The sequence below is a fragment of the Sus scrofa genome, chromosome 8 (assembly GCF_000003025.6).
Source record: "Sus scrofa isolate TJ Tabasco breed Duroc chromosome 8, Sscrofa11.1, whole genome shotgun sequence".
NCBI classification, from domain to species: Eukaryota; Metazoa; Chordata; class Mammalia; order Artiodactyla; family Suidae; genus Sus; species Sus scrofa.
The window spans coordinates 127,727,753-127,742,001 of record NC_010450.4 but is presented as its reverse complement, the minus strand read 5'-3'; the positions used below and the strand labels follow the sequence as shown (position 1 = coordinate 127,742,001).

The window sequence follows — 14,249 nt, the reverse complement described above, 5'->3', positions numbered from 1 at the left end:
TGTCCGGCACATAATAAGCATTATATATGTGTTTATAAAACAAAATAGAATTATAAAAGCTTAATTTCATTCTCCTAGTGGCTATAAATGATTTTTCTTTTCTTTTTTTAAAGAATAGCATTTATGTCTGTGGGGGTTTTTTGGGTTTTTTTTTTTTTTTTTTTTTGACAGATACTGCATTGGTCACTTTTATTTGTCTGATTTAGGGAAGCATTATCACATAGGCCAGGAATTCTCTACTAGGGGCAATTTTGCCCTCCATGAGGTATTTGAAAATGTCTGGAGACATTCTTGTTTGCCATAACTGGGTGCAGATGCTACTGGCACCAACAAATAGAGGCAAAGGATGTTGGTAAGCAGCCTGCAATTTGCTGGGCAGCCCCTTAAACAAATAAAATATGTAGTATTGAATGTAAACAGTGCAGAAGTTGAGAAACCCTTGGCTTAGAGCTTGAGCTCCTAGTCACAATATGCTATTCTGTAAGCCCTGGAATCCTGGATAGGTACTTAAGTGTAAGGGTTTCAGTTTCTTCATCATTAAATGGGTATAATAAAATACTCTAATAGGTATTGAGAGTTATTAATACATGAAACATAGTACATATCTTGGCACAGTGAGTCACTAAATTTTAGCTATTATTATAAATAAAATCTAAGATAATGTGATTGATCTGCTGTTTAGTTATTTTTCCAAAATTCTAAAATTATACAACATACACTCTCTTGAGTTTAGTGTATCTAAGAATTCTTTCCCATCCTAGATCTTTTCACTCTCAGGTATCAGACAACTATGTCTTGAAAGTACTCATCACCACCTTATTATGTTTTTGTTGTTGTACATTAATTTTGTTTCCTTTTGTTCAAGATTCAAGGCTTGCTTGGAATTTTTTAAAGGCAAACAAAGCTTTCTCAAGAATATAGGTCCTACTTTTGTCTTTTCCTTGGCATAATTTTAAATCACTTTATACACTCAATTCTCTGATAGGCTCAGGGTTAAGTCGACTACAGATGTCATTAAAACTAAATGAGAAGCTAGTGTGATGGAGTTTAACAAAACAAGATCTTTGTAACTCCTTCAGCAGTAGAGTCCACAGGCAGGACAGCATTTGTTTAGAACACTGAGAGGAGGACAAGAAAAGTTCCTTTTCAGATATGTACTTCAAGAGTTGCCATTGTGGCTCAGCAGGTTAAGAACCTGACTATTATCCATGAGGACATGGGTTAGATCCCTGGCCCTGCTCAGTGGGTTAAGGACCCAGTGTTGCAGAAAGCTGTTGTGTAAGTCATCTGGTGTTGCTGTGACTGTGATGTAGGCTGGCAGCTACAGCTCAAACTCGACCCCTAGCTGGGGAACTTCCATGTGCCATGGGCGTGGCCCTAAAAAGACAGACAAAAAAAAAGACAGTTACTTCCACAGAAAGGAGTCTATATACAAAATACCTCCTTTTAATTACTTGCTAAAATCTCTCGTGATGCTAATGTATCCTTTATTTAAGAGAATTTATAAATATCATTAGAGAAAGAATATTAAAGAGATCTTTTGTGGGTCTCCGGGGCTAACTGGATTGAAGAAAATAAAAGTGAGGATCAAGGTCAGGTTGAAAACACAGTGGGAAACCAATACACACTATTAAAGGTGTTGAAAAAATATTCTGGTTTGTATTTTAGAAGGAAATTTTCTCACAGTAGAGGTAAAGGATTTATAAGCAAAATTTTTAAAGTGACACAATCTAGATTATATTGGCATTAAATGACAACCAAACTAATTTAATGCAGTTATTCTATACACTTAAATTTAAAATAAAGAAAATGAAAATAATTACATGTAAGTCATTTACAGATTTTAATATTTGACTCAGTGAGCAATAATATTGTGCCTTTATTCACAGCACTTTTCATATATGTAATCATATTGTACAGTACATGGAGATGGCTTCTGGATATCACAGCATTAAAAATTTCTATTAGTCTGCTTTTAGATATATTCACTGGTGTATTTTAATAATTAATATATTACTATAGATTCTTTTTTCTCATTTCTTGCACTGCCTCAACTCAGCCTTCACTGTTCATTTTCGGCACTAATGATTAAACAGACCTATTTAATTAATCTTTAGGTTCCAAGGCCAATATCAAATGGATCTGTCATTTGTCGAGTCTGTATTTTAAGTACTATTTTGCTACTACTACCAGAGCACCAAAATTTATTCTTTTTATAAATTAGAGAAGATTCTGATCACTCTCTTAGTATTTCTAATCCAAAATGTTTGCACCAAGGAATATAAAGGAGTTAAGCGAAAGGTATTTTAATGGGAATATTTTCAAAACCTTGGTTTTAGCCAAAGAAGTTTATATGTCATGTCGATACATGAGGAAAAGAGAGATTAATAAATGCTTCTCCACAATATTTTCTATTGTAATAACAAAAATGTACTATAAAATTTTTTTAGTAGGTTTGATATCAGATGCTTAGATATAACACCATATTGCTCTGGTGGCTATGAAAGGTTTGTTATCCTCCTAGTATAACTATAGAGAGGCTATAGTTACATATATGTCTTGTTTTACTGAGGAAGGGACAACTAAGGGGGAAAGGAAGTTACAAAACATCCCTGAAAAGTAATATTCCCCACTGTTTTCAAGAAAGGAAGCAAAATATACATGTTCATTGCTTAATAGTTTAAATCCAGGTAATATATCCATTCACATAGATCAAAATAATCAATTCATCAATGAGAGTAAAACATCAAGACAAAGAACAGTCCATATTAGATAAGCTATAGAGGTAAGCAAAAAACATGGCAGGAGATTCTTCTCTGGACCACATTAAATATTATGGAGTGACTAGTAATGTCAGGCACTATCATGAGCAGTGGATTCAGCATTAAACAAGGCAGGCAATGTCCCTGCCCTTACGAAACTTTTATTTTAGTTGGCTTGGGTGTAGGAATGGGTAGGGGTCAAAGTATCTATTCTTGACTATAAGACACACAGATTCCCAGATTCCCACACTGTTTACGTTACTAACTTTATCTAAAGGCTCCTTACTAGGAAACTAGAAACCTTATTCACAAAGGATGTTTCTCAGTGGGAATTACCCAACAATTACTACTTAGCTTCTCCTGCCACAAGAATGCTGACCAATGATAATCCTGGCTCACTTTAACATAATTTCATATATCTCTTATTTGAATTCAAATGATAATATTTCCAGTAATCTTTTTTTGTTGGTGGTGGTATCATTCATCTTTATGTTTTCAGAAATCTTATGATTGGTTAAACCACTTTAACATTAGCCATTATTCTAATGTAATACCATTTGTTCTAGCGAGCTATTGGGAACTCTTTAAAGTATTTCTATTCCTTCAGGAACAATTCTATTTGTAAAACAATACTATTTTTGGTTAAGTGGAGAACATTCGCAGAAAAATATACCTTAAAATCAAATGAAGCAATAAATCACATGCTAAAGGTTGATCTATATAGAAACTAGGAAGTCACATAATAATACTTTTGGCAATTACCAGCATAGTTCACACACATGAAAAAAACTTCAGGAAAAAATTATGAAATTCATTAATCAGTGATTGAAACATTGCTTCCCTCCTCATTAATTCCGTGGTCATTTCATCCTGCCTTAATTGGGCTATGCACATTGGCATGATCATGTATGTCTCAATTACATCAGATATGACAGTTTTTTAAATGTAATAAAACCCCTAAAATCAGGATAAATCTTACAACCAAGGCTTTTAACTATGTTGCAGTTGAATGGATTTTACGTTGCTGTGCATGTGTACATTTTATCATAGCTTCATATTATTCCTTTCAGCAAGAATAATTTCAAAAAGCTTTTACTGTAATTTGGTATTATAACAAAAGTTATTTTGTGTATGGAAAGCCAAGGAAAGAAACAAAGAGGGTATAACTTTGATATTAGTGAAAAAACTTTGTAATTGCATTGCCTTCAACTCCACACTCTCTTCTAAAGTAAAAACCAAATGCCGTATGAAATCTAAAGAAGAAATATACTCACACGTAAACAAAGATGTATCATTGAGAAAAATGAAAAAGGATTGTCTATCAAACCTAAGAAAGAGAACTGAAGACAGAAGAAATTGGAATGAGAGGCTCCTGTGATTGATGAATGAGTCACACCATAAATAAGGAGCGGATGTGACTTTTGTTTGTTTTTAATTAGCATAAGTTTTGTTATTTTCTTTCTTAATGATATGTAAAATAATGTTTTTAAATTAATCATTTTAGATTCAATGAAATGCAGATTATATGCTCCAGTGAATGAATGAGAGGGAAAAATTTATGGGGAAGAAGAACTGATTTTGTTATAATCTTCAAAATTAATTGATTAATCACTAAATTTGCCATCTCTTTGCCTTCGACTAGGGACCCTAAAGATAGGTAATAAAATAACTGTTTGACAGCCAAATTGTCTAAAATCTAATATATTAGTTTGTGGAAATTTAATTCCAGTTTTGAGAAAGATGTGGTTATGTACATACACTGAAAATTCCCTTTGGGGATGGGATCCCAAAAGCTTCAGAAAGAATTACATCAATTAGCAGCATGATGAAAAAAAATATTTTAGGAGTTCCCGTCATGGCCAGTGGTTAACGAATCCAAAATATACTTTTATGTTTTGAATCAAGGATATCTTTCCTATGTTTGTTTATATAGAATAAAATATATATTTAAATGTAGACTTTTAGAAATGGAAGAAAATTGAATACATGTTAGTGTTTCTTCAAGTTCTAATTTTTACCTATTATTTTTCATCACTTTCATTTTGCCCAGAAAGGAAGTCCAGAAAAATTAATTTATTCATCCAAGTTCACATAGTTCAATAGCAACAGAGACAGGATTAGAGTCTTTGGTCCAAGGTTCAATATTCTTTCCATTATGTCAAATTATCCCACAATATACTAAATATATAAATAGGATAATGAGTATAGTGGATTCTGTGATGTGCTCCTAAGCTCTTGCTCCCAAGCTCTCCCTCCCTCCACCCCAATTACATACCCATACCCACATATTTTCACAACGAAAGCCTTCATTTTCCCAGTTGGCGAAAAAAAATTCTGCTCATTCAAGGTTGCATCCCCTTCCAAGAGATCCCCAATGTCCAATAAATTGTTGATACAAGAGTGTAAGTCTCCCAACCACTTGTCTAAACTGAAGTCACCTCTGAAGAGTCATCTCAGCTTCAGATCTCCCTGTGAGTCTGAGACAGTTTAACTTCATAGAGTTTAACTTTTCCCTCTGCTAGACCCTGCTTTCTTCACTACCCCACAGGTGTTGGCTTGAAAATACTCTCCAGTAAACTTTTGTTAAGTATTTGTCTCAGAGTCTGTTCTGGGAAACCAAACCACAACAACAAATGTAAAATTACTCAAACATGCAGGAGTAAGTTACTTTACTTTTTTACACTGAGATATGTGTTCAAAGTGGTTTAGCTTCTCAAGGATGAAGCAAGCACCTATCAAAGAAATTTCTAGGTGTACTATTCATTTAATTTTGTTACTATAATCATTATTGCTGCTGTCACCAAGATAACTATTCTTTAGATATAGTATTAGGCATTTTATAAAATTTCACTGAATCTTAATAATCCTCTGTGTAGATAAGGTATAATAATAAAACTTCCTTTCACAGATGAGGAAATTGGAGATGTGGGAAGGGTAAGTAACTTGCCATTGTCACCTAGATAGAAATTATCTGATTCTGGTTGATTCTCCCATTAGACTTTAAGGTGCCCAAATGCAGGAATCAGTTCTCTTATCAACAGTACTCCTTCCCATTATGTAATGCAGCATCTTGCTCTTATTAGAAATCAAAAAATGCCTGTCAAATTAGCAAACGAATTCTTCTATGTCTGACTCCAAATCCACGCCATTAGTCCCTGTGCTGTGCAATCTCCTCATGTGCACTAGGAGCCGCAGACTCAATGATGAACATCAGAAAGGACAACAACAAAAAGTTGTCCAAGATGTCAAAAGCAAACTATGCCAAACGAACAGGAACAGGTGATTGAAATATGCATTTCTTTTCCTCTTCTTTTTTCCTTTTTTTTTCATTTTTGGCCACCCTCAGCATATGGAATTCCTGGGCCAGGGATCAGATCCTAGCCACAGTCATTACCTAAACAGCAGCTGTGGCAGATCCAAATCCTTAACCCACCATTCTGGGCTGGGGATTGAACCTGAAACCCAGAACTCCCAAGACGCTGCCAATCCAGCTGTGCCACAGTGGCAACTCCTAAATATGCATTTCTTAGAAGAAAAAATTAAGAAAAAAGTTTCTTTTTGTGGTTGCTGCACATTTACCTTGAAGATATCAGATATTACACCAGACAAGGAACACTGAGCTGCTTGTGGAATTGAGTGGTTTGATCCCTTTCAACGTGTCATTAAAAGTGTATTTTCAATTTAGTATAATATCCTAGGAGAGTTAAAATGATCACATAAAGAAAATAATGAACATTTTCCCAAATGTTATGTTAAAGTAATAGAAATGAAATTTCCACTCATCTCAACTTTCCTAGGTAGCAGGTTTGGGATGCAGAATAGAGATGTGAACTATCATGATCAATTTATCAGTGTCTCTTTTGTCCTAAAACAAATGCTTCTCAGAATATTCCACACCCAGGATGTTTCAAACATTTGGATGAATATATTAAGAACAGTGTTTATTTGAGGATCTGTCAATAACTGATCAACAGTTAACTAAGCATCTTATAGAATTAAAGTCACATAGATGAAGAGAATGAAATTTCACATTTCTAAGTAGGTCCAAATACTTAGATTACTGGAAAAGAGCCAAGTGAAAGTATGCCAGAAAAGCTTCTAAATAATGAAAACTGAATCAAAATAGTGTTATTTCTTTTACTCCCAAGAAAATCCCTGAAACATCTTCTGTAAGTCACACAATACTTCCTTCATACAACCAGGTAACTAGCCCCTCTCTACTCCAAATCAATGGAAGAGTTAAAATGGCAAATTAGAAGTAGAGAGTGTCTGGTATAAGTAGGCAAAAATTAAAAACTAGAGTGGCAGCTTGCTATGAACACTGAGACAGTTTTTAAAAAGAAAGAATAGGCATGGTTAGCAAAATAGCCCAATCAAAGTCACTGAGTATAAGGATACTCTGAAGATATCCTCTATTAGACCTTAGTTTTACAGAAAATTGGGGAGATTCATCTCAGTAATGATAATTGTAAAGCATCAGTTTTAAGTTACAGTATGGTTCTGCATGTTACTTTTGAAAAATGTGATACATTTCAGAAACCCTCCCAAGGGAATACTAGGAGGCATAATTGGTGGTTAATCAAGCAGACTGTCTATCCCACACTATCTGTAGAGTACAACCCAACTCACTGTACTTCTGTTTTCTAGTTTGTATAATGTGAATAATAGAAGCTGCCTCAAAAGACTCTTGTGAGGGCTAAATACTTAAAAGCATTATAAAAATGCTTGACATATAATACACACTCAGTAAATATTATATATTATCTAAAGCAGATTAACTTCATTCAGCAAACATTTATTAAATGCTAAATATGTACCAGAGAATTGGGTCCGGAGGTTTAGATTAGATATAAGAGACATATATGACTTGAGATTGCATATTTGCAATACATAGCAAGGACTTGATTTAAAGATATATGAGGAAAAAGAGTTCCTGTTGTGGCTCAGTGGTAGCAAACCTGACCGATGTCCATGAGGATGCAGGTTCAAGCCGTGGCCTCGCCCAATGGATGAAAGGATCCAGCATTGCCATGAGCTGTGATGTGGGTTACAGATGCAACTCGGATCTGGCATTGCTGTGGCTGTGGTGTAGGCCAGGGGCTACAGCTCCGATTCAACCCCTAGCCTGGGAACCTCCATATGCCATGGGTGCAGCCCTAAAAAGACAAAAAAAAAAAAAAAAAAAAAAAAAAAGGATGTATGAGGAAAGAGAGAAAGTAAACGGTATTTATAGGTACTGGCCTGATAACGGTACCGTTATTTAGAAGGAGGATATTTGGGAAAGATTAGTTTCAGAATCAAAACCAAGCTTGTTTGGTTTTTTTGGTTTTGTTTAATTAACATTCCTAATCTGACATAAAAGTTATGATGGCTGGATAAGCAAATTAGGGCTCAAAATAGAGATCAGATTTGGAGAAACTGTTTTCTAGGAAACAGTGAAAACCAGTGTATTTTAAACTGTGTCCTTTAGATGTAAAGTACCCAGAAATTTGAAATTTTCATTGGTTCTTCAGCACATTTTATTCTAGCCTACTGCCACATGCTCTCCTCCGTTTTCTCCCATTTTTTCTCTTCCCCATTTCCCTCCTTCTTTGTAGCAACAATAAATCCTTCAATTTTTGTCATTAAAATAAGCAGCCAGCTAGTAAGTTTCTCTCAATTCATTTTTTCTCAACAAAGACAGTGCTCTCTCAAAAGTAAATTTTGGTGCCAATTATAGTATTTGCTTTCTCCACAACATGATTCAATAAGGTATATCTCATTCCTACCATTAGAGGATAAACATCTTCTGAAAAAAGATGTGCATATATTCATTGACCTGATTTGGACTAATAAGGTGCATCCAAAATGCAGTAAATGAAATGTGCTGAAATTTCTTCTGTGTGCGCTATTGTTCTCTGTCATCTGGAGTGTTTTTTTTTTTTAAGTTCTTTAAATTTCTAGGTTATCACTTTGCTGATACAAATCACAATACTGGATTCCAAAATTCTCTTGAGCATATGCACAAGTAAATAGAGCATATTAAAACCACCAAAAAGTTTACAGCTTAATATATGGCTATTTTTATTACTTATTAAGATAACTTGTATTCTCTGAAAAACTGTAGAAAATTTAGGAAATTAGATAAACAAATTTCAAAATGCCTTTTAGTTCAACTCTGAAAAGAAATGAACTATCTAGCCATCAAAACACATCAAGAAACCTTAACTGAAGTAAAAGAGGTCAGTCTGAAAAGACCACATACTGTACGAATCCAACCATATGACATTCTGAAAAGGCAAAACTATGGAGACAGCATTTGCAGGTGGTGGAGGGAGGGGAGAGATGAGTAGGCAGAGCACAGGGGATTTTTAGGGCAGTGAGAAGAGTCTGTATGATACTATGACAGTGGGTAAATGTCATTATAAATTTGTTCAAACCACAGAATGTAGAACTCCAAGACTGAACCCTAAGATAAGCCGTGGACTTGGGTGATTAGAATGTGTCAGTGTAGGTTCCCTCTTGGCAAGAAGAACCATCATTCTGTTGAGTAATGTTGCTAATGAGGGAGATTATGAATGTATGGGTGCAGAGGGATATGAGAAACGTCTGTACCCTCCTCTCAATTTTGCTGCCAACTTACAACTGCTCTTTAAAAAAGTATTTTAATAAATGCCTTTTAGAATAAATTATTCGCTTAACCACTATTTATAGTAGTATTGCCCTGGGAAATTTAATCTCATGGAGAATTTCATTCATTTTTTTTTAACCTGTTGAAATCTTAGGGTTTTGGATACAAACGCAAAAACACCACTCTGTATTCTGTGTGTGCTATGAATATATTTCAAAGGCATCTTTTCCTTTCTATGTCTTTACCATAGGCTACATATCGAAATCGAATTGTGAGCCAAAGTCTCAGCACAAGGGACAGAAAACCAGCGCATACTCCCACAGAGGACCGTTTTAGATACGCAGCAGCAGACCAGACAAGCCCCTACAAAAGCAAGACCTGTCAAGTCTCAAGTCTATGTTTAAGTAATTTTTTGAAGGACAAGGACCTAGTGGAAGTTATCAAACACTCAAGAGGAACTTACGAAACAGAGGTCACCCAGAACTCACGTGCCACCGTAGGGCAGAACACTCTGAAACCAACCGCGAAGACAGAAGGGCTCTCCACATTCTCAGAGAAACCAAAGGACCAAGCTGCTGTGGCCCGTCAGCATTCCACTTTTACAGGCAGGTTTGGACAGCCACCGAGAGGGCCCATCTCTTTACACATGTACAGCAGGAAGAATGTGTTCCTTCATCACAGTCTACACACAGCTGAGCTGCAGACTCTAGGCCAGCAGGATGGGTAATTAAATCACCTTTATTCCTGTCTCTGGGTAGGACAAGACGGTTAGCGTTTCTCGGGCATAGATCATATTTAAATTGTCATGACTTCTTATTACTTTTTATTTTTAGTTATAAAGATTTTACACTTTTTTTTTTTAAAGAATGAGGGTTCAAGCATGTTAATTGAATTAGGTTTGATAGCCTTGGGAACTTTATTATATAAATGTATAATAAACAAGACCATCTTGCTGGTTTATACAGTCCATAATTTATTTATCTTTTATCTTTACAGCCACTGATAGGCATTGAAGTTTCAGAAGGTCATATCCAATAGCACTCTGTTCACTGAATGGTGTTACTGTGAAAAATAGATGTGAGGAATAACTAGATAAAGGAATTGTAAAGAATTTTAAACTGCATAGTTAATAGAAGGAGATGGAAGAGGGGTTTTAAAGTCTTATATTTGGTGGTGTATTTACTTGAAGAATGAAGCTTGCTTGCATGTAACCTAGAGATGTGTTTGTCTCTCTATTACATACATTCAAGCTTATCTTGCCATAAGACTAAGGGGGAAATGCTCTTTTATCCTTTAAATGTTTAATTCACACTAGTTCGCAAAGGATTTCAGACTTAGTAATTGCTAGCCAAATAGAGAATGACAGCTCTGATCTTTGAAAATTTTGCTTTTAGGTTTGCTATTTATGTTGAAGTACTATGACCTAACACAAGGAGGTGGTAGCATTGGCTGGATTTTGTCAAATGATACATAAAGCATGACATGTTACACTCTGAATCACTATTATGGTCATATCATTTTTTAAAAAAATTTGAGGAATGTAACATTCTAAGAAAATTATTTTACTTCACTTTCCTTCTATTTTTAATTTTTTTACTTATGTTTTTATGTGTGCCCAAATTTGCTTTATATGCATTAACCCATATCAATGATTCTACATGATAAATTGGGGAACAGAAATTCAGTTTCTTAGTAGCCCAATTTACACTATTTTGACTATCCAGTCATATAGATTTAGAAGTAAAATATATGTAAACCTTGGCAATTTGATATTAGAAATAAATCTCTAACAGGAGTACTTAACTAGTTTGATGGCAAATATTTCTCTTTAACAAATAAGGCCTAATATGTTTTACACTTTGCACATGAAATAAACTAAATCCTTTATGTTTAATGAATAATAGACCTATATGCAGCCATAGAAATAAATACGTAAATAATTTAAAAATGACCAGTAGGAATCACGGCTGCAGTATCTTTCTTATACAAAGATAAAAGCTAGTAATTGAATCCATATTAGGCATAGTCCATGCAAATTGAAATTGTCATACTTACTGCATGATATGTTTCCCTTGCACTCTCTAATGGACAGAATCCATCAAATGAATAAAGGGAAATTGAGATAGCAGTTTTAGCATGGCATCTGACTAACCTGCTTAAAGTTATATGTGAAATGCATCTCCTAATGCAAAAGTGCATTTGAGCTTTATGCTTGGGGGACAAGCCATTAGATGTCCCTCCACTAGCTTCAACTATCAAACTTTGACCACTTTTCAAACTTGGATTAGAATCCACAAGAGTAAAGAATTGAGTGGATATGTCGTAGTTGTAATTTTGGTTTTCCAAAGGAAAACACATGTGCATCAAGACAAATGTTTGCCAAATGTTTTTGTTCTTTGTGTGCTTGTAATTCTGCCAAGAGAATAATGCACACTGCAATTTGCTTGGCTTAATGAGAATGCTATCTAAAATTCCCACTATACTTTAGAAGTTATAATATTCATTCAGATAGGCATTTTGGGCTGGACAATATTTAAGAAATGATAGGAAAATTATGATTATTAATTGTGGAAATCAGCTTCATTTGTCCTAAACGTTGGTGTGTGGTTGCTAGAGTATTGGAAGTCTGTAAATAAATTAGCACAGTAAAATAATCAAGGATTTTTTCCCAGGATATGGAAGAACTATGTATCACAAATAATGTTTTTGATTTGGACTTTTGAAGTTTATAGTTTTGTTTTCCTGGAAGATAGACTTTTGAATTATACTTTGTAAAAAAAAAATCTATTTAAGAAAATCTGTCATTTAATAGACATTTTAAGAGATGTTTTAAACGCTAGTATTTTCTTGAAAAATCTTTTTTAAGTGGAAACATTCAAAAAGAAAACCTGGATTCAACAGTTCAATTTTAAAAGGAGGGATATTTTTTGGAAATATCATCTTAAAGCTGTTTTGTATCAGTATTTTCAGCATTGTTATAATATTATTTGTAATACTAAGTGTAACTCAGGCCTGGAGAAGGTGGAAGCCCACTATACTAATATACACCAGTAACTGTAAAACAGGGGTCCTTTGTAAGTTCCTCTTGTGTATATAGAGTACTCATGTGGGCACTCTTTCAGCAAACTGATTTCTTTGTACTAAAATCTCTAGTTTTCTAAGACAGTTCCATGTATAAAAATGATTTATACATTTCTCCAAGGCGGTACATATCCAAAGACATGACACCAGGGGGAAAAAGTGCTTGTTTTTCTGATGGAAGCAGTTGTCTTTTCTTTCCCTTCCTGTTTGTTCTGTGCATGTGTATGTGTAGCTATGCCTAAGTAAGCCTGTAAAATTTCTGCTGCAATATATTCTCTTCTGGATTTAGAATGTGTTCTAAAGGACACTTAAGAAGAGATATTCCTTGAGGAAAAGCTGTTTCCACCTGAAATAAACTGTTCTCATTTTCGTAACTATTGGAACATGCAACTGTATTTCTGTGAACTCAGATTATTTTCCTCAATAATTTTCTATGCTCACAGAGTCACAGCAAAATTCTCTCTTAAACTATTTCTGCTTCTTTGGAGGACTTTTGTGCAAATGACACCAAGAAACTATAGCTGCAACACTAAAGGTGTGAATCTCCCAGTATCTGTATTCTCAGGGTTAGGACCTAGGACCACACATCATTCAAGTTGTCTTTGTTATTTATTGATCGAGATATAAATAAAATAGCCAGCCTCTAGGCACCATTAAACATCTGTAGACATGCCCATGCTTACCAAACTTAAAATATTTGCAAAGATTTTCATAATTCAGCTGAGTTTATGACCTGTGTTTTACACCTTGGATTTTGCAAGATTTAATGCTAGCCTGTGGTCATTATTTTCTGAGTGTTATTGAATTCAAAGTAATTCATTAGAATTCAAAGGAAATTTCATATTTTGCTTTGTTTTCTTTACTTTGTGTCTGTTCAGTAGAGATAATAACTTCCCCTAAAAAGAGCTGAGGGTTTATTATCATGTCTTTAAGGACCACATCGCCAAGATCAATGATCGTATTTTACTAGTCTTCCCAGGACTTTTATTAGTCACTTAGTTGCTGATGCACCAATAGGAGCAGCTTATTGAATGATGAATACTGTTTCTTGGCAATTATCTACATTCATTATCACCCATTATCTATCATTCATTATTAAGAATTAGTAACCCATTATAGTGGGTAAATTGGGAATACCAGGTATGGTCTTAAAATTATAATCTCAATTTTGTTCCACTTTTCCACTTTCAGAAATTTAGATTCCAAGTATCTATAGAAGTAGGAAGCACTTCAAAATAACACTTACAGCACCATGAAACAACATGCAGACCAACATGGAAAAAGAAAGGGGATGACTATAAAGGTGCCGCCTGTGGTTGCAGCTCTTATCTCTGAATTACATTCCCCATGGCCAGGAGGCTTTTGACTGGTGATCTATGTGTTTACGTGCAACACCAATTCATTCATTCTAGCATTTTGATTGCACTCTGGGACTGGACTCTACTTAGGCTCTATTATCAGGTCTTCTAATTTTTTTCCCCAAAGAAATAGTTAAATCACACATAATATTCTTTGACAATTTATTCCTCCTGGAATTTAAACTTTTTTTTCCTTGTTCTTTTCCCATGTGCTAATTTTATCATGCCAACTCAAGGCTATATCTATTCACATGGCAAGGATGATAGAAAATATAAACTGGTGTGAGTTCTTACAAAAAGCTGAATTGCACCATAGTATAAAAGCAAACAGCCAACTATCAACCAACTAAACAAAGCAGCCCAACTCTGTAACAATATACATTATCGTTGCCAAATTTTTATTTTTCAAATCTGTCTATGCCAACTTCATTTGCCTAT

The 14,249-nt window shown here is 34.6% G+C and overlaps 1 protein-coding gene and 1 long non-coding RNA gene across 7 annotated transcripts in view; one reads left to right on the top strand and one right to left on the bottom strand.

The window, feature by feature from the left end:
* The window catches only part of CCSER1 (coiled-coil serine rich protein 1), a 1,224,168-nt gene extending 1,211,332 nt beyond the window's left edge, over window positions 1-12,836 (top strand). For 2 of the 5 annotated variants that reach the window (XM_021100741.1, XM_021100737.1), the window contains one exon: window positions 9,623-12,836. In XM_021100741.1, coding sequence (XP_020956400.1) covers window positions 9,623-10,099 — 477 coding nt within the window. In that variant the 3' untranslated portion in view covers window positions 10,100-12,836. The remainder of the gene's footprint in view (window positions 1-9,622) is intronic. The other 3 variants (XM_021100740.1, XM_021100739.1, XM_021100742.1) reach the window with 2 other exon arrangements.
* Window positions 1-14,249, bottom strand: part of LOC110261993 — a 115,699-nt gene that overhangs the window by 25,568 nt on the left and 75,882 nt on the right. The window lies entirely within an intron of this gene.